The following is a 21,440-nucleotide window of genomic DNA, read 5'->3' as shown; positions in this document are numbered from 1 at the left end:
AAAGTAAACACATCCTTAGGAAAAGTATTTCTCCTGGTTTCGGCTGCGATAGAGTTAATTTTCTTCCTAGTAGCTGGTACAGTGCTGTGGTTTGGATTTAGCATGAGAATTATGTTGATAACACACTGATGTTTTAGTTGTTGCTAAGCAGTGCTTACACTAGTCAAGGACTTTTCAGCTTCCCCTGCGCTGCCATTGAGGAGGTGCACAAGAAGCTGGGAGGGAGCACAGGCAGGAGAGCTGACCCAAACTGACCAAAGGGCTATTCCATACCACATGACGTCATGCTCAGTATAGAAACTGGGGGCAGTTGGCTGGGGGGCAGCGATCGCTGCTCAGGGACTGGGTGAGCATTGGTTGGTGGGCAGTGAGCAATTGCATCACTTGTTTTTCCTGGGTTTTGTTCTTCTCTCTGTCATTGTTTTCCTTTTTTTTTTTTTTTTAATGTCAATTATTAAACTGTTCTTATCTCAACCCATGAGTTTTCTTACTTTTGCTCTTCAGATTCTCTCCCTCATCCCACCGGGGGCAGGGGAGGGTGAGCGAGCGGCTGTGTGGTACTTGGTTGCAGACTGGGGTTAAACCACGACAGTATTTTAAACCATTAACTTTATTAAAATACTTAATACACAGTTTGTAGAGGAATGTACTTACATTTTCTGGAAACTCCACTGAAACCAAATTTTAATTATATATTTAACAAATGACAAAACAGTGGATGAATTCATGCTGTACACCAAAGAATAGACAAGTCAGGGGTTTTTTTATCATTATTTTCCCGGCACAGACTCTTCTTTGCTTCTTAGCTTCAATCTCTTGAATATCTAGTGGCAGAGAAAGGAGGTTTGCTTTTCTCACAGCATTAAAGCCATCTGGTCCAAGTGAAATTCCATTTGTTTTCATCACGTTCTTCATTCAACCCCTCCCCAGTAGCTTCCTTTTCCAGAAAAGCAAAGGTGATTGACCTCTCTAAAAAGCTACAGGTCATAGTGCAAGAAGAGTTCGACAATCAAATGTGAACGTGGAGGTCTAAACCTTCTTAGAGTCATTACTCTTTCAAAATACTCATTCAAGCTGAGTTTGGGAAAAAAGACACTGTCAAAATACAAGGGCCACGACACATTCATGGACTTGGTGGAATGCACATGGAAGACAGCCTGCAGTGCTGCAGCTCTGAAGTAAAAGGTAAACCAGAAGCTAGGTCTTGTTGAAATACAAGATGCAAGGGCTGGGAAGGAGAAAGATGGAAATAACCTGGACATATCCTTACAAGAATGAAATGTCCTAACCTTATGGAGAAGGCTGTAATCATCATAGACACTGCAATTGCCATAGAACCATGAAGATCAGTAACAAAGTGTATGTTATGACAATCTCAATGACAAGCATAATCTGGGGGAAATTACTGATACTGAGTGAAGAAATAATTAACTGTGTGTTGCAATGCAAGATGCACAGAGGCTGCATAGGTTTTCACATCAAATTCATAAGGCTCTTTTTAGGAGACAATTTTGCAACCTTGCATAGGTGATATAATATCTTTTCTATAGATAATATGCAGAGACTATGTACAGTTGAAAAAAAGAACTTTGATGAACACATTTTTTTTTCCCCCTCAAGTTTTACCATAGTATAAAAAGTAACTCATGTAATTCCTTCAATTCTCTAAAACACATATGGAATATCCCAGAAAGAGATGCTAGGAATGCCATCTAAATGATGCCGTGTGCATTTATACAACAGGTTGAAACAATCAGAGAAGCCACCACGAAGCATAGTCGTAAAGTTTCCATACAGAAAAAAAAAATGCAGGAGTTAATTTTGCTTACAAACATTAAAAACTCATTTAAACAGAAATGCATTTTAGTTATAACAAATTAATGAGCTTCACTAATCAGATTGCTGAATGAATGGATGACTCGCACACTAAGTAAACTATAGAAAGAGCCAATTCAATCCCTGCTTGATAAATGTACAGTAAACTTTAAAATCTGCATTTGGTTTCCAATTAATCCCGGCTCAGAACAACTCCTCCATGAGGCAACCAGAACGCAGCTTCTCAAAGCTAACAACATGAACACCTGCCAGTGCGCTGCAACAAGTGCCATCAGGGCATTCACGCACTTCTTTATTTGGTATGAAAGAAAATCAGCCAGCGGATGAGCGCGGTGCTGCAGGACAGCCAACCCCACCTTTGAAAATGAGCATCCTGTTCCCTGGGACACTCATTCGCCCACTGGTAAATGGTTTATCTTTGCCCTGCCTTTACCTAAACCAGGAGACTTTCCGTCTGACGTGGCTCTCTTCCACCTGAACTACCTTCTCTGTTACACAGGAGTTGTCTGGTATTTCTTTTGCCATTTTGTGCCTGGATCTAAGACATCGTGATTAGCGCTCCTTATTACTCTTGCATATCACAGTGATGTGTACTTTTTAGTAATATTTACAATGGTATCACTGTGGAGAACTAAGCCCTGTACTAGAAACAGTCTCTTAACAGAGACCTTAATACTAAGGATTTGGTGTATTCCTTATCTACAGATAAACTTAAAAAGGCAAAGCTAAAATCAGCCCACTATACATTTGGTGTGTTAGGTTCAAACAGGGGGGAAAAAGCAAACACCCAGCATGTTTCCTTTCAAAGGAATGCTATTTACAAGAAGGATTTGCTTTTCTAATATTTCAACAACAAAAACCAAGCTAATTTTGCAATTAGTGAAATCTAAGACAGCTTAGTTTTTAACCAACACAAGAGCACAAATGACATTGCTGTTTGCTGTTAAACACAAGTCTCAGAAATGCAGGGAAACTATGATCAATTATACTATGGGTGACAAATCGCAACCAGTTGAATAACAATAATAAAAAAACACTTCTGCTTTTTTTAAACACAGCCTCTAAAAAGTACAGCATCCCAATGTATTCTCAGTTCACGATTGCTGACATTATAAATTAAAGGTGAAAAGAGATCCATATATAAACAAGGCAGCTTTCCATTGACTTCATTGTACTGTTCTTGTCTAAACCTTTGGAAATTGCATCTTCAAATACTATAAGGTAAGGTTGAATTTATCAGTTACAAAACAATGTCCATTCGTATGTGGAATTTGGGGGAAAAAGAAAAAAAAACACTCAAAAAACCACACCCAAGTATTTACAGCAATTCAGATTTCTTTTTTTCCAGCCTTCACACTTGCGTTTCACCTTCTGCAGAACTGTAAACACGCTATCCGCTGAGACCAAGGCCTTACGTTATAGTACGCGGCCTTTTGGGTGGTGGGGGTGGCATGAGTTCAGTGTCAGGATCGAGATGGTGTTTCCGCATCTGTCCTTGAGAAGCTGCTGTACATCTATCAATGAACTCAAACAGCATCTCCTTTGTGACTGGATTCTGGATGCTGTTGCATACAGCTGGGAACAAAGAACATATTCTCAAGTTACTAAACCCATTTGTTGTAGTTGGCACTTCAGTAATTTCATCCCCTCTTTGCAAAATAAATAACATATTTTGGCTCATGTATTCAGCCTCAAACGTGGACTTTCACAAGATTGTTGTGTCAGGAGTCAAGTATCTCTGCTTTGCCCCCTAGAGAGCAAAGCAGTGTAGTGGGCAACAAAAGACGTGTGTGTAGGCTTCAGGGGGCAACTATAAAAACGCCAAGAACTGACATCCTACTGAGGCAAGCAACAGCAAGAAAGGCCTTGTGAGACACGGCTTTAAAACACCCATCAAATCTGAACAGCTAGAAACAAGACTGGCCTAATATTGAAAACCTCTCAATTCAGGTAACCTTTTTTTTTTACCACTAAGTTCTATAAATACCACAAACCCACAATGCACAGTACTTTTTTTTAACCCATATACCTTCATGTGGCTGAAAGACTTGACACCAAGCAAGCTGTATGTCTAGCACACCAGACCATATGATGGAGAAAAGGCCATAGTGCTGCGTGGCAGCCATGGCATGGGTGTATAAGCACACTTGGATTACTTTACATGACTCCCCAGGTCATAGTTTGTAAGCAATGGCCCGCAGGATTTTATGGAACAAATAAAAAGGCTTATTTCTCTTAAAATGAATAAAATATTTTTAATACTTTTCCTATGTAACTTTATACTCCTCTAATTAATCCTCCCGAGAGACTTAGGGAGGGTGAAGAAAATAAAGAGCAAGAAATTAAGTAGGAATCCTATGACTATCTTGGAAGAAGGTACAAAATGATTAGAGGATCATTTATAGCATGTAAGGATTGGCTGCTGTATGGATGCAATTTCCATGCAAAACATTCTACTGACCCCCTAGAGTACTAAACAACATTAGGACTCCTTAAAATGCACTTGCAATATAGAATTGTTACGAATAACAATCAACATTTAATTTCCTGACTCTTAAAACCACTCCTTTCTTCCCTGCAGAATTCCAGGACCATTCAAAGCATTACCTTACAATAAATAAAACACCTTCCAAGCATTATTTTTTGATTACCTAATTTATTTTTGGTGAAAAGGTGCTTTAAAAGTTGTACTGTATGTGACTTCAGTACTTCAGTAGTTTAGGAATAGAATTTGTGCCACAAGGCAGCTGCTATAGCTCTGTATCAATTTTTAAGGGCTGTCGTAGCTTAATCACTCAAAAAGCCCTTCTCTTTTCAATTAGAAAGGTATCAAAGGCCAAGAGCAAGATGGAGACAGGTACTTATTTTATTGCTGTTTCAACCATGGGGAAAAATAAATAGTATTTTTCATCTAGGGAAAGCAAATAGAGCAGAAAGGATCTAGAGAAGGGGACAACGGAAGTCTCAAATGAGAAAGTACAACTTCTGGAGATTTTGAAAAATGGTCAACAGTGAAAAACTAAAGCCAAAAGAAAACTTTCTGTTCTGAAAATTCCCATGAAAAAACTGAAATATTTCTTACAAAAGAGTTCTTCCTGTAGCATTTAGTTTTCCTTTAATTTTTATTTTTAGGAAGTTCATTATGTTTTGGCAGGAAAAAAAAAAGTCAAGAATAACATAACTGGTCTACAAATGGAGAAAATTGTAAGAGAAAAAGTGCAGCTGCATATGCTCTTAAGAATGAAGGAAAGAAGACTATGCTAATCCTCAAAGAAGAAAAGACTTCAAGGAAAACTAACTATTGAAACAGTAAGGTGAAACAGAGAAGAGAAATTTAGGTCATGGTGACGAAGAGATGTCCTTGTACTTGTATGACTTTTGTGGCCCATTCCTCTTTTCCAACAGGTCCGCTCAGCAAGTATTTCAGCTACGTTCTGTGCTGGTTCCCTAAGGTGCCAACAGATTTATTATCTCCTGGCAAAATGACCACACTTTGTTTATTCAAGAAAATCTACTCACTGCTCAGGCAGAAAAACAAGTAGAACAGTTCAGAGAAAATCCTACATCATCTATGCATGCCCTAGTAAATAGCACGGTCTTAAATATGATTAAATTTCATTCTGGCACTTAACAAAAGTCAGTATCACCATGACTATTGTTATTCAGCCTTGCACACTTCTATTCAAACTCTGATACTTCACCTGAATGTAAACAACATCATTTAATTTACAATACTTGGCAAAATGTTTTTTGGTAGAAAAAAGTCTCACAATTCTGCAGGGATATACCCCCCACCTTTCATTTGTTTGCCTCTTTGTTGTTTGTATGACTATAGAAACTTAAGATGACATTTTCTGCTATTAATTTTCTAGCCCATCTGCCAAATAATGGTTTTGGCATTTTGAATAGAGGTGAAATTATAATGGATTTTTTGTTCAACAAATTCAACTCATAGTGTGCCAGTTTGCATTACATCGTGGCAAGCCAACAGAACGCTAGGAACTGAGGTTTGTTAGTTAACTGCTGTTGCAATGCTGTCGTAAATATAAACTTGCTTGGGTCTCACTTAAAAGGCATATCCTGCCATTTAAAGTCTCTTTGAGCAAGTGTTTGCAGATCTACAAAGGCTTAGGCACTTCTGCATTATATGTTACATATTGCATCGGAGTATTTGTTTAACGGAATAACTCTGAAGCCAAAGGATTCGTGCTATACAACAGCTAAACATGACATAAGCATTTGCAAGATGAGGTATTACTATAGTAAGTTAGAGAAGCCAGGACTCAAACTAGAAATGAGAACACAGAGTGCCTTTCCTCCTTAAAGTAGAAGAGAGTTAAAAAATTAAAATTTGAGCCTGGAAAAACTTTTAAAGCAAATTACTCTACTCACCCATGGCAGTGCTGTAGGCATTTGGAAAGCTTTTGTCTATTCTCTGTCTCATGAAGACCCAGCTGTTGTTCTCAAACTTGCACTCTATAATTTTATTGTCGTACTGTTTCAGTTCTTTTGTCACCTGTTTAAAAAAAAAAAAATTGTTTGGGATGAACATATTTTAATTCACATTTTTTTCTTTCTTTTAGGGATAAATAATAGAAGATCAAAAGCTGCCCTGCATTTTTCAGCAACATGCCTCCATCGTACACTGAAAAACTGCACAGGCTGTATCTCCATTACACATATGCTCAGCTACTCAACATTTTAAAAATACTTTTCAAATCTGCTGTCAATATATAGCAATTATACTATGCTAAAACATCAGTGGCTCTAACACAGGGGGGAAAAAAGTCACTTCTGGCCCAAATGCAAATAGGTTTCCATGGGAATAAACTGCTTCCAGTGTAAGTGCTACTGCCAGCCTAAGTGCACGAAATGTATTATCCATGTTTCATCAACCTTCTTCATTGAAGGTCTCAAAGCCAAATGTCAGATTTCAATATCAGAAAGAGCTTATGGAAAATCATTCCCCTCTTCACCTTACTGAGGACTTTTCTTTTTTCCCTTCATTTGTCTTTAAAAATTAAGATTGTAACTCTAAAACAATGTGGGATTTCAAATGACATATGTTCTAAATCTCCTTCAGGCCTCTCTTTATTGATTCATAGATTTGTCAGCAGCCAATATCCTGAGCTATTTGTCTTTCTATTTGGCAATGCTGTGTGGTTTGGAAACGTAGTTTATATGCATTGGACTTCCTAGTTGTTTTGGCTACTTCATCCTATGCATCCTAATCTACAATACAATGCAAAATTTTCAAGTAACCATGGTAACCTGAGAACCTTATCTAACGCTTTAACAATTTTACCCATATACTTCACTTCGTTCCAAAGGGCCTCTTTGGAAGTATAAAGCTGTATTTAACTGCTAGCTGCATTTAGTTTGCTATCGTTTACCAACGAAAAGCTGTACGAGGTAATGTAACACTTTGGATTCAGGATCTTACGCATAAGCGCTCGCATAAAAAGAGACCGGTTATTGCAATTCATTAGCATAGTTTTTCACCTCTGTTGTCTACTTGCTCCTGAGCGGTGACACGGGAATTTACTACTGTCAGAGGGATGCAGATTTGAAAAAGGCCATAACTGTCTCCAGACAGCTTAATAGCACATACAGTAGAAAAGCCCATGAACCTCTTCTCTGTTAATTGCAGATAAAGGCAATTAATTCATGAAAAGGTCCTGAGCATGGACTGAGTCCCCCTATACTGCACAGTACAGGATTTATCCTTAATTTAATAAGCTGGATCCTAACATTTTTCTTGGTATTTACCCTGAATACTTGCATTCATTCCCAGATAAGGAGTCCTGGGATTTTACTTGTCAGGTGAACATGGCACTATAAGACAATTTTGTTAAACCCACTTACAACCGAGCCCTGTCCTGCTGCAGGACTGAAAGAGTCAAGAGTCAGGTTTGCATGTCACACGTTATTCCTTCATCCATTCCATCACCTGCAAAGAGCTTTTTTTCCTAAAATTATTTCATCCTTAAGTGAAGTTTGCATCTGCTGATGATCACTTGGATGAAATCAACCGATAGCCCAGATCAGCGACCTTTTCCTTTGCAGCACGCTCTGCACAGCACGTCACTTCTTTCCATCCACGCTGAAAAGCTATATACAGCCCAGATGTTTGACTGACACACATTTGTGGATGTATTTATGTTCCATTAGGTGCATGCAGGAAAACACATCCTTTTCTAGTGCACTATGGATACATAAACCCAGGAAGAAACCCTTGGCTGCGCAGTGCCTTGGGAAAGTATATTACTTTGAAAACAGCTGCCTAGTGGAAGTGGGGGCAGCAGGGGGTATGACCATGTGTCTGATTTTCTGCCAAAGCAGGGAAATGTAAGAAGGATCACCTGCTAGAGAGAGAAATGTATACAACTGCAGGCAATGACTTCAACTAACCAACCATCTCATAAGGCTTTCTCATGGTTTATCATTCATCTAGTGTTCAGATGCTCAGAATAGCAGTAAATTAGATGGCAGCTTTATCTGACTGTGGCAATTAAGCAGTATTATTAACTATCTAGATACTTGTTTGGCCTTTCATTAGCAATCTGGAAGACAGATCTTCCCACAAAATACGAACAACCTGCCAAAGCACCGACTTAAATGAATTTTCCCGTTAGAAAACTGGTGATCATAGTCTTTAACTAAAGTGCAAGTTGTAGTAATTATTTTACAAAGGATGAAATACAGCACTGACTCTTCCCTATAGTTTAAGTGACTCAGTCTTGGAACTGTACTTATTGTAATATTAATGAACATTTTGGGAACTGCTGAGCATTTGATCAAGACTACAAGTAGTCTGAGCAAAACACACTTTTCAGCATTAAAAATACTCTTCTACTGTTGCATCTTAGTAGATTTCTAAATCGGTATTGTTTATGCACAGGACTGAACAAGCCCATAGCGATCCTTGTATACATAATTCACACCTTACATCTACCTATCACTTGCATGCTACTTTCTGGTATTTCAGCTTCAAAGTGGGACAGGGAAACTGTCAAATTTAACTGTCTCGAATTTCCTTCCCTTTGGGAATTCATTCTGAGCTGCTCAGAGCAGTGTCTTCTCAGTTCTCCTTTTGCACTACGGGGTTCATCCCTCCTTCTCCCCCTTAAGTATTACAGTCCATAGGAGTATCTGAATAATGCCCCATCATTTCTCTTCCTGAGAGGTGGTACTTCTAAGCTACTGCTTCACAGAAATGGGAGAAGTGTCTTAGGAATGATGGCAGTTCTCAGCCAAAATGCTCATCCTCATCAGCAGCAACACTTTTGGTACACTGCCAATGCTTCTGCCATACTGTTGATAAAATGCCTTGAACCAGCATTGAGCAATTTCAGGATGGAAACTCCCACCACACTAAGGACTCCATGGAGCCTACCTTAATTAAATATTTATTCCCTAGCCTATTTTGGGACAGCCAGTCAGAATTAGAAGCCCAGAGGATCACGTCTCAGACACAGGGCTGTCAGAGGTGGTGTGCATCAGAACAGTATCTCTGGTCTGGGCCACAACTGTGTCCTGGGCAAGGGCGAACACCAACCTGCACACTACTGCTGTTTCAAGAGGAAGGAAGTTGTTCCTCAGCAGGAACACTCATTGTTTCCGACTGCATTCGATCTAGTTAGCAGGTACCAGCCTACTTGCCCAACAGAAATCAATTCCCAAAAATATAGATGAGCTCCCTCTTGGAAGCTGATTCACTACGTTACTGCTAGATTGCAAGATGTGATTGGAAAAAGTAGGCAAGAGCTGCATCCCCATTTCAGCAATAGCTCACTGTCAAATCAGAGTGGATGTAATACAAGACCATTGCCTAAGAATGTCAGATTACATGAAGATGACAGCTATCTTCCTCTCCCTGCTGAGAAAGGCTTCCCACTGCCATCATCATCTGGGCTATTCACTAGGAAAAACTTTGGTGGGGTAAGCTTATTGCTTTTTCTAAGAATGATGACAGTTAAGGTTTAGGAAATCTCCCATTTTCCAGTTTCCTTCCACCCCCTATGTTATGAAAGAAATTCAAAATATATTAAAAAAAGTGAAATATCTAACCCATCTCAAATTATCTCACCTTGCAGAATAATGGAGCCATTTTGAGATTAATCACAACAGTGTGTTTATATGCAGCCACATTTTACGTTAATTTAGAGCAAAATGTGAAAAAAGCAATATATCCAGCTGAAAAAGAGGAGAAACCATTTACATTGAATGTAGTTAGCTCTAGTCCCGTGAACGTGCCTGCATTATCTCTGCTGACTACCAGTGGCCAAGGCTTTTCCGTGTGTCTCCGCAGTGCATTTGATCATCAGACTGGTCCATCATTCCACCTGTTGAGTCATTCTTTCATTTACTTGAAGCATACATATTTTCTGCAAAGACTTCACTCAAACATTAGTCTCATCACCCTTAATCCTGAAGGAGAATGAAATTCCTGGGCAAGCTGCTACTTTACATAAGAGGTATTAATAGTGAGAATTTAGATTTTAAGGTAATTAAGTTAAAACTTCAGAAAGCATGTCTACAATGGACAAGCTTAAACTTTACAAACGCATCTACCTTCCCCATATTCAAGTTCTTTAGAAAGATAAAAGGAGGTAAGCTTTTAGGTAAATGAAGACTTGACTGAAAGAAGCCCTATGTTTCCATATGCATTTTTTTTTTCAAAGCAACTGAAATGATTTTAGCTCAGTAAATAATCCCATTTGAAGAAAGTGATGTTTGTAAGCAAAACCTTAACACATTCTGTTTCAAATCCTTTCTCTCTTTAAATGCCTTTTTGTTGCACTTTCCCCTCTATTACCACACATTTATACAAAGAAAATCATTCTTCAATTCACCTATTTCTATTGCTTATTCCACATCCCTAGTCATCAGCCTATTTCTAAGATCCCAGAAGAAACGATTGTAATAGTAGATGCAGAAAATGTTAACTTCCATGAGAACAAATGAGCAAAAGCAGCAGTTGAAATCTTATGAAATTAAAACCATCTTTATTTCTAAATACAGAATTAAGAGAAGAAACCATAACACACAGGCAAGATAGATTCTAAATGTAATAGCTTTCTGTTTTCTAAGAAGAATCCTTTTCTTTTTATAGCTGGCATGTGCAATGAAGGTATTCCTTTTTGATATGCTCAAGTACACAAACTGTTTGTTTTCTATTTTTTTAAACACAAGTTCCAATGCCTGGAGGGGAGAAAAGTTTAGAGCTGCTATGCAAGGCCTGGAAAGTAATTCTTCCTCTCTCTGATATCATAACTAACTTTTCTCCATTAGGTTCTATTCTCACAGCCAAAGCAAAGAAGCAAGTGAAAGCAGCACATCCCAAAATAAACGATCAGCTGTGCATTCATGAGGGAGAAACCTTTTGGTTGCTTCCCAGTCTCCTACTCAGGAGAACTGGAGCCCACACCTTCTCTTGTCAGCCATCCTACAAAAACTAAACCACATTTTTCTAAGAACCGTACAAAAAATATGACATTTACGAGCTCCTTGTCCTAACAGTATTGGGATACATTCAGCCACAAATTACAGTTTAGGAAATAAAACCTCTCTAGCAAAATAGCACATCTCAAATCCTGATTTCTGCATTACTCTCAAATTCTTTGACTGCCCACAACTGCAAAGTACTATAGACTTTATTTCTAAACTTCTCTAGCAATGTGGAATGTCCTAGACGACAGAGAATTAACCTGCCCACTGGTACAATGACTCCATAGCAGTAAGGGCATCATCTGAAGACCAGGGAGAAGCAATGACAACAGTCAGGGAACAAAAAGAACAATTACATGGGAATTTGAGGAAATGAAGAGGGGTCAAGACTTCCTGAAGGAATAGGATGGAGACAGAAAAAACAAAGCAGCAGTAGTAACAAAATAAACAGCTTCTGAAGATATAAAGATAAGCCAAACTCAAAATTAGATCTTTTTGAAGACTGAAGACTTGAAGGTGACAAGCAAACTCCAAGGACCTTCATGCCAAACCAAGGCAACTGAGAGAAAACGAGGTGTGAGAGACAGGGCTCCCATTTATTTTGAGAATACACCTGAAGCAAAGCTTCAAAGTGCACAATGTTAGTGCAGGCCCAGTTTTCCAGAGGAATGTGCATATGGGCAAAGACTAGCCTGAGAAAGCACTCTTACACATGATTACAGATGAGGATGTGCATATAAGAAATTCTAATGATTTGACTAGGGACATCCTAGAGTCAGTAGCCGTGTAGTTATTAGAGCCCTCAACACTTACAGGGCACAACACAGCACCTAATACATATCCCGAGTTGTTCCTTCAGTGCTTCTTCCTAATTCCTGAACAGCTTGTTCAGATGCTTTTAAAGAACTTTTTTCCCCATTCACATAAAGTATCTCATGTGTTCCATAGTAAAACTTCTCAAAGAGCTATAAGAATTTAAGAGATTGTTATTAAATGCCTGTTCATACCATTCGTGTACACAGGACCACGCATACTAATACTGTCAACTGGCAGAAGTTAGTAAGTTGAGTAAATCTCTTCACATTTTTGTTCAAGCCAAAACTGATTTTGTAATGCAGCTTAATATCCGTTTCTTAATACGATTCAAGAGATTATTTTATCAAAAACATAGATTTGTTGTAAGTAAAATAGAGCACTGGTAACCAATTATGTTGCTAAATTAAACATACTGATTTTGTTTCTTTTTAAGTAATATATTACCCAACAAATGGTTATCAGCTTGGGTAAACACAATGCCAATATGTCTATACACAGTGCCGATATGTCTATTTAATGTTAAAGAAGCCTTCTAAGTGTAACTACGCTGCTTCTTGTGTACATAGGAAATGGAAATGCTCCAATTTTGAGATCTCATTCCTGGAAAGGAACATTAAGAAATACAGAAATTTTAACATTTTTGTTCACACCAAATTAAACCACAATGCTAACACCAAGCACTGGAAACACATGGAAAAAGCCAAAAAGAAACATCATGTTTCAAAATCGTAACAGCAAGGCTTTTTTAAATTGTGCATTTTGGGGGTTTTTGACTTGCAGTGTCTAGCACTCACAGTTCATGATTTATTCTTTATTTTTAACATATAATATTCTGTCAAAGAATCTCTCGTTCTTACATGTAGTAATTTCAAATATGGATACCATTTTCTGATACACAGGATGGGTTGGAGTCCTGTGGTTTTCCTGACAACTGCCTGATGGAAACATCAGAAATAAAAAGCCTTCCTCCTATCAGTGACATTACAAGTTTAATGACTTTGTGCCAGCTGGGAATAGATTTCTTAACATATCCTGGAAGGTCTCCTGTACACTTGGCCTTGCAACACCATCTGAATTATCTGTAAGAAACCGATGTTTTCCTGAGCTTTGTTTGGGACTCTCAGAGGAACATGGTATCTACAACAAAGCAGATAACTGGTAACTGCTAAGACCATGATATGGAAATATTTCTGTTTGCACAAATGCTTTGCTCGATGATGCACTCTTCAACATATTCTTTTTTCTATACTTCTTGTTTAGCTCAATGGGAAAACCTTGTCAGCCACAGCAAACCAACAAACTCTTTGAACGCTTTCGGGCATTATAACTCAGGCATGTACAGTACTCAAAGAGCAGTTGACCTTCCTGCTAGACTTTGCCATCTCCACCTAACTCCTGAGGGAACTTTAAAGCTTTTCAAAAACCTATTTTCTTTTAATCATCGTCAAGAATGGAAGCAGAGATCTGAGGGTCCATACACATCTTGAACAGTTAAATGAAACAAAGTAATAAATGGTTGTCCTCCTAGATCAATATCGCTTGCCCAGGCACTCTAATCATCACAGGTCTATGGATAAAAGAAAAAAGATCTCTCTCTACATCCTCTGTAAAAACTGAGAAACAGAAGAATTTTGTGCTGAGGACTCATGAACCTGGCATACCTCCGCTGCAATGAGTTCTTAAATAAAGTTGTATTAAAAAAGCAGCTCATATAATTCTGACCCTCGGCATGTGCTGATGAAAGAGAAAGAAACTCTAGGGGATGGTGGAACTGCAGTAAACACCCAGGCAGTAAAAGAGCAGTAACAGAGGTCTCAAAGCAAGTGTCAGTGTGAACTTATTGTAGAGAGGATGCGTATTTGGTGCAAACAGAGCTTCGCCTGCTCTACAGCTCATGAATTTGTAGGAAGAGTTAAGAACAATGCTTCACCACAAGCACCTGAGGTAACTTTGTAGAGGCCAGAGACAGCCAGCTTGGATCTGGCACACCAAGAGCAATTGAGCCACTAATAATCCCTGGGGTCAGTACTGAAACCTGAGGGTGTTTGTCAAAGTACCAAAGAAAAACAGGCAGATGTAAGCAAAGTAGTAAAATGCCACAGCAAACTGCAGAACTGTTCAGCAGGTTATGCAAAAACAAATAAGCAAAAAAATCCTTTCAGTGAAGGACAAGGAATCCACTGGAGGTTTCTGAAAAAAGCCACCCCCCACCACAAAGGTAAGCAACTATACAGGAAGGGAGGATAGAGCAAGGATATACAGTGCAAGTTGATAGAAAAAGTTGTAATCATAATGTAGCAACAATTCTGGAAGGAAACATTTCACCTGCAGCCTGATATATTTTGAGGACTGTATTTCTACTTGCCATGAGCTAGCTTGTGAAAGCCAGTCTTAACCCTGATTTGTGTTTTATTCTCTCAGTCTGCTTTTGCAAAACAGAGACAGCCCCAAACTAAGAGTACTGCATGCTAGGAAACAAAGATCCAGAGACAAGAGTTATGCACCAATAGCAAAGAACATACTTTGAAAACACCACTTACCTCATTCATAAATTATGAATTTCATAAGGCTTATTATTCTCAGTTTGCAAATGGGGAAACAGAGAGAGATGGTTTGTGGTCACACAACAGGGAAAGCATTTACCCCCCATTAGGTTCTCTAAACCCAACCTTAATTACCCCTCAGGTACTTACACTCATGCTACCAAGAAATCCTGTGGCACAGGGCAGCTGAGATCTCTTTAATAATTTATCAGCAGAAACCCAAACACATATTCTGGAGACAAAGCAGTGCTATCACTATTTTACGGCCTTTGGCAATGCTATTTCCATACCCCAAAATAAACAAAAGAGAACCTAGAGGACTGTGTCAGGATAGGATGAAGAGTTTTTCTGACATTTTCTGATTTTCACATGTTGGACTTCATCTCTATAATGATGGCTCTATTGACAAATGTTTGCGTTTATCACACACAGATTTTACAGCGTACTTTCTCATATAACTGTTTTTCATCTTTTCTTTGTACCCTAGCTATTACTACTGTTGGAGTCTAAATTCCTCTTGTTTTATCTGTGCTTCTCACACCCTACAAAGGGTTCTGTCGCTTGTGTCACACTGCCAGGGATGGGTTACAGGGAGACTCCCCGGGGCTGGGCTATCAGGAGCTTCCCAGCAGCCTTTTTGTGTCCTCTGAGGAAAAACTACTTTTACGAGTCAGATAGTATCTGTCACTATTCATATGGGCCCCGGCTCTACAAACTCTTATCCTTGTAAGTTATATACCTCTAAGCAGTTTTGTAAGATCAATTAGCCCGCACTAGTGTTATCAGGATTGGGCTCTAAACCTAATTCTCGTCATTGCTTACCCGGCTTCTGAAACATTCTTAGAAACTGTGGTTTTGTACTCTTTCAGAAAAACACCAAATGATACCAGAATAAACCAAAAGACATTTAAACTAGAATACAAAGTAGCAAGTAATTGCAAGTGAGTCTTTTAAACCCACTTCTACTTGTAACAACACGCAGCTTTCAAATTACAGCCATTACGAATCATGTACTTTTCTTCCATTTAGATCCCAAACAGTCAGTTTTATACACGTAGTTTTTTTCCCCATAAATCAAAATTCACCACGGAGAACAATTGTGTTAACACTACAAGGAAATTTGTTTGCTTTGTTAAATTGAGCTTCAAAAGCATGAATTGAACAGACATTTGTGATCACAAGTAATGCCTCTTCTTATACCCATTCAAAATGTTTACTTTATTACAGCTTATTATAAATGTACTGTCTAAAATGCAGCAGCATGACTGTTCAATTTCTAGGCCATAATTTTATGATAATCATATGTTATATATTCATATGTCTGCTCCACTGCCTAACAAAGCCCAAACTGGTTTGTTAGCAGCTCTCCTTTCCCCATGGTTCAAATTTCTTTGCCTCAGAACATTACTGCATAACAACAGTAAGAAAGATATAATCAAAATTTTACTTCATGTTCTTTACTATAGTAGGCAAACAAAGCAACATACAAAATTGGAAGCTGAATTTGGCATACTGACTTTATCGAATACTGGTATCTAAGTGATATGTAAATTATTAAACATGCTATGCAAGCATTATTAGAAAGGTAGGGGGTAGGGAGCAAGGTTATAAATTTATAAACATTTTCAGCATCTAGAAATCCTATTAATACTTGAAAACGTTGAGATGGTACAGAGAGAATGCGCACATGAACTAAGACCAGAACTAAGCAAACTTGCTTTTAATCTCCTGTATTTAACACGTGTTTCAGTTTTTGCCTAGGACATATTTTTAAAAAGTAGGAAATTTTTTTTCTTCATACATTTCAGAGGCAATTCCTAGTTACTCATAAATCTGATACTAGAACACACAGAGGCTTATTGGATTTGTAGGAAACAAAAATTCAGACAATCGTGGATGGCTTGCCATCAACCAAGTCTCCTATGAACCAAAAGATCAAGCTAGAGAGGAGAGCTCAGTCTTGCTCTTCGTAGCTTCTATATGGTCTGTGTAATACTTAGTATTTCTTCAAGAGTGCCAGATCTGGAAACCACGCAAGTCTCGTACAGCAGAATAACATCTTATTTTTGAAAGAAAGTTCTTAGGTTTTGTATTTGTATTATATAAGAAAGCAAGAGCTTCAGATTTTCAAATACAGGATGACCAAAAAAAGTCAAACTTCAATGAGTTTTAAAGCCTCACCATTTTGAGGGGGCATGCTTACACATGATTGCCAAGATTGGAGTTCATAACCCTGCTGACTCAACCTTCCATTTTTGTAGCTAATGACACAGAATGAGTTTCAGGTGACCGCCAGAACGACTTACATGAGGGAGTTGATAAATGCCTTGATGAAACACTGCAATAATATAAAACACAAAGCCAAGAAGAGCCAAACAACAACAGCAACCAAAAAAAAAAAAATCTATTCAGCAGTGCTATAAAATCCAAATAATAAAGCAAAGATCTGTTGGGGAAAAAGCTGCGAAAGCCATGTTAGGGATTTTTCACTGTATTTTTCATCCTTCTAAGATTTCCATTAGAAGGAAAAATAATCTCTTTTTTTTTTTCCCATTACCGATAACACATCACAACAAAAAGATTAATGGCTGCTGACTTAATGCAGACTTTCAAAAATTAGCTTTGATCACAGCAACTGCTGTAGCAAAAGTCAACTGCCCTAACTCACTTCTCAACTGCCTTTACAGCATTGAGCTGGCTTGAACTCCCTCCCTTTCTTGAATAGTTTGCCTTAAACTTCAAAGCCTAACTGGCTTTGAGGCTTAAATCACGGAAAGCTTTTTTCCTCCTTCAAAAGCAATTAAAGACGTTCAGTATAATCTGACCTATAATCTAAAATCTAAGTATGCAGGTCTTCTTGATCATTGTGGGGTTACAGAACGGAAGAGGCTAGATAAGGAAATTAATTGTGGCTCAGACACTGCAAATGGTTTTACGGTGCCTGCCAGCTGATGAGGTCAGTCCTCTAAAAGAAAGGTAAGCAAGGGCTAATCTATCCATGGCACAAATTTCTTGGTAAATGAGGCTAAAGAGCGGTTCTTACTGCTTTACCTGTCATTGCAAGCCCCTACTTCCTTTCCATTCCTTGTTATTAATGAATTTGCAGAGTCAGGAAGCCAGATTTCCCAGGACACCACAGTAATGGACATGGGGTGGGGCAATATACTGCAGTAATCACAAGGCAGAGGAATGGACAATATCCATGGAATTGGAAGAGTCACAAGTGGCTTAAGAGGATTTTATGGATTTTTCCAGATGTGGTCTGAGAAACCTATGAACTTCTTGGTATGTTGGAGCAGCAGTGTTTCTAGATAAATCAATAAGGATTTTATCTGAGTTTCTATTTTACTATCAACTAAACAGGATTGCAACTTTGAATGGTGAGTGCTGACAACAGGAGATAATTAATGGTTTGATAGTTGGTCCTGCCAAAGCCCTGACAGACAGGAAATCTGGGAAAGCTCGCTGTACATGAGCACGATTTTCATGGCTTTGCTCATACACTTTGTTATTGTATGGTAGATCAATAACAAAATAAGCAAGTGACAATATTTAGCCTTTATTCTTATTTCACAAAATGACTTCACCCAGTTAGCCTGCAAGAGCTAAGGCAAGCAAAGCCAAGAAAAGCCTCTTGAGTTTTCTAACCAGATGACCTCTCAAAAAAAACCCCTCATCATAAAGCTGTGGCCTGCAAAGACCTCTGCCCGGGCCAATTCTTAAATTCTCCAGAATTCAGAGCCTAATTTGAGTGCTCTGCTCAAGTGCTACAGTTTGTGTTTGAGCAGCTGCCCTCCCCCACCTGAGGCCCAGGACTGAAACAGCATTAGTTCTCTAACAAATACAGCTGAAAACATTTTGTTTTGCTTTTCACATGGTGTAACAGCATTACAAGTAACATCATAAACCCATTCTAGAGCCAGCCAATGTCACTAACAATTCCAGCCAGGAAAAAAATTAATTCTTAAAGGCTCTTCTCTAGAAGAACAGGCAGCACTTGAAAGAGACAACAAAAGAGCAAGAAAAAATGGGTAACAGCATGGCAACTCTGTAACCTGCTGCCCGATAATCTCAAAGTGTACTTTTATACGTTAAACCAACTTCATTAGTTTGCTTTAGATAAAAGAGTTTTATGTACATAATTCTACAACCGAAAAGCCCAAGGTGAAAGGGAGTTCGTCACACAAGAGTGCACGCAGTGGGGAAATCCATGAACTGAAATGGAAAGCCTTGGTTTGTAGTTTCCTGCTATAACTACTAGCACTAATTACAGATTTTTTCCTTAAAGTCCTGAATGAAATATTAACAAGCCAGTAATTAAGTAATTCAGGGTCTGTTTGCTTTAGTGCTAACTTCAGTATTGTAAGTCCAAAACCTCTGACTCACTGATCTATAAACATTCTTCTAAATTATTCAGAGATGCCCTTTGTTTTCCTTCTAATGAAGTTAAGTTACTCTGAAACCTCTTTCTATGCATTAATGGCATCCAAAGTGGAACCAGTGGAAAGAGAATGTAATGATGTAGGAAAACACAGTAACTGTACCTTGCATTATTGTGTAAAAGAACAAAACCATTCTTGTCTCTAATTCTGCTTTTGCATATTCCTTTACATTGCTTCTACTATAGACCAGTCTCTTCCCTACATCCCCCATACGTTTCTTCCCCAGGTTTCTTCAGCGGTTGTGTTTGTATAAAAGAAATGCTACAATACCTGGTTAATCTGCTCCTGCAATGGTCAGCAATCAAGCGTGTCTAATCATGACCCACTAATGAAATGAAGCAGAAGCTGGGTTGCACTTGTCTGTATTACTGTTAAACTACAACTGGGTAGGTTAACATATGACACTAATCGGGCATTTTGTTTCTTGTGTGGTGCAGCATTAATATGTAGGCAATGGGCAGCTCCCAAGGCAGCGAGGACCATGGTTGACGTTAACCACCTCTGGAAGACTGCCTGAGTCCTGGCAGACTGAACAGCCGGACCAAGAGGCTTTACAGCACTATTTTGCTGTGGCCTCATTCCCTCCCACCTGAGGGCACTGTCAGGGTCTTGGCTGACCCAGTGAAAGAAAGCCCGGGGATGACTTCTGCAGAGCTTAAGTGAGACAACTGTCCTCCAGCAGAACCCAGGTCTTTAATTCCCTTCTGTACCAACGCTGACTTCTCTGCTTCACGCATGAAAAATAGATAAAAACCTCACATCAACGCCTGTACAGAATCCAGCACGGCATCTCATGAATCTACCAACTGAGAACATACTAAAATATTTTTTATTACAACACATTAAGCTAAAAATCAATAGATTCATTTACTGAAACAGATTTAATACTTCAGCTAATCAAGGGAAAGTAACATTTTTCTGAAAAGAAGTGACATTTCATTATAGCATTTGTTTGTAAAGTTACTGGCAGAAAATTTTCTACATACCAATTAAACAGTAACTCAATGAAGTTAGTAACATAAAAAGCAATATTGCATATTTACAGTTTCCTCCCCAGTAAATGAAAACTCCTACAGTTCTTAGCAATACAAATAAAATGTCTGCACAATGGTTCTAACAATGCTGCGGCATCTCTGATCTTTCCTTTTCAAATCTTTCTACACTATTTTTCCCAAAGATATAACATGCTATTTTCTCTACAACCAACCTTTTTTTTTCTTTGGAGAGAAGCAGAAGTGGCATTTTGAAAACTTCAATTTGCTGAAATATAATAGCACCACTGAGCTCTGTTGTTCTTCACTTTTATTCTCACTTTATGCCAGAAAGATAAAACTGCAATGGTTTTACTATTGTCAAACAAAAAGTAAATAAATAATGGTTTTGTTGACTATTACATAACAAGATACTGCATCACTATTTTTCAACTGAGTTTTAGTATGTATTTCTCTTTCTCAGATGTGAAATTTTACAAATACTATAACCATTCTGGAATACTGCCAAACAGAGGTATACATGACCCTTGCAATGATAACTGTGAAAGCCAATTTGATGAAAAAATCATTTAATTAAGTATTTCACTGTAAATCATACAAATAGAGGAACGAATTAAGAATGCAAAAAGAAATAATCTCACATGATTTACTGTCTATGTACAGCTTCATTTCCCCCTAGGATTACTACTTTCTAGGTATCAAAGGCATTCTTCGAATTGTACAGGTGCTATTTATCATTTCCTTGTGTAGGAGATAAGCACCCTGCTACTTTTCTAGTATGAAATCTCATCTTTTCGCCTACAGGCCAGCCTTTCATGGGCACAATCTAGTTTAATTCCACCTTCCTCCTTATTTGCTAACCTTCTCTAAGAGCCACCAGCTTTCTCATCAGAGGTCTAACAGAGCCTAAACTTGCACGATTTATCTGGTTCTACAGATTACATCTGAGGATAGAAATGGTGGAAAAAAATGGATCTCTGGAAATCTATTAGCAGTAGCTGAAGTGACATTTAAGCCACAAAGCTTGTCTGTGGGGAATACTATACTGGAAATGCTCGCTTGCAGTTAAAACAGCTGTACAACAAGAATTTGGTTTTACTCCAGCCTTTAATTTCGTAATTGGAAAAGTCCAGAGAGACAGGCAAGACGAGTGTTTGCGCCATTACTTTAGGTACTTAAAATTTAGGAACTAGTTTCAGTATGTAATCCACTGAGAGAGACTGGCACCTCTAGAAAGCAATTTAAAAGACCCAGTGAGGCAACTGGCAGGCACTGTTCTTAGAGGTTCCCAGATTCACCCTCGGATTCAACTGTTTTCCAGTGTCTATACAGGGAGCCTGTGGGGTATATGGTGGCTGAAA

General features: G+C 38.5%; 1 protein-coding gene across 2 annotated transcripts in view; it reads right to left on the bottom strand.

Annotated features, from left to right (window-relative positions):
• Nucleotides 1–627: 627 nt before the first annotated feature.
• Nucleotides 628–21,440, bottom strand: part of RNGTT (RNA guanylyltransferase and 5'-phosphatase) — a 196,152-nt gene continuing 175,339 nt past the window's right edge. For both annotated transcript variants that reach the window (XM_075707673.1, XM_075707674.1), the window contains 2 exons: nt 6,229–6,352; nt 628–3,411 (listed from right to left, as the gene is read on the bottom strand). In XM_075707673.1, coding sequence (XP_075563788.1) covers nt 3,248–3,411; nt 6,229–6,352 — 288 coding nt within the window. In that variant the 3' untranslated portion in view covers nt 628–3,247. The remainder of the gene's footprint in view (nt 3,412–6,228; nt 6,353–21,440) is intronic.

Source organism: Pelecanus crispus, chromosome 3 (genome assembly GCF_030463565.1).
Source record: "Pelecanus crispus isolate bPelCri1 chromosome 3, bPelCri1.pri, whole genome shotgun sequence".
In the NCBI taxonomy this organism is placed as follows: Eukaryota; Metazoa; Chordata; class Aves; order Pelecaniformes; family Pelecanidae; genus Pelecanus; species Pelecanus crispus.
The sequence above is the reverse complement of the archived record's forward strand: the minus strand, read 5'-3'. Positions and strand labels throughout refer to the sequence as shown.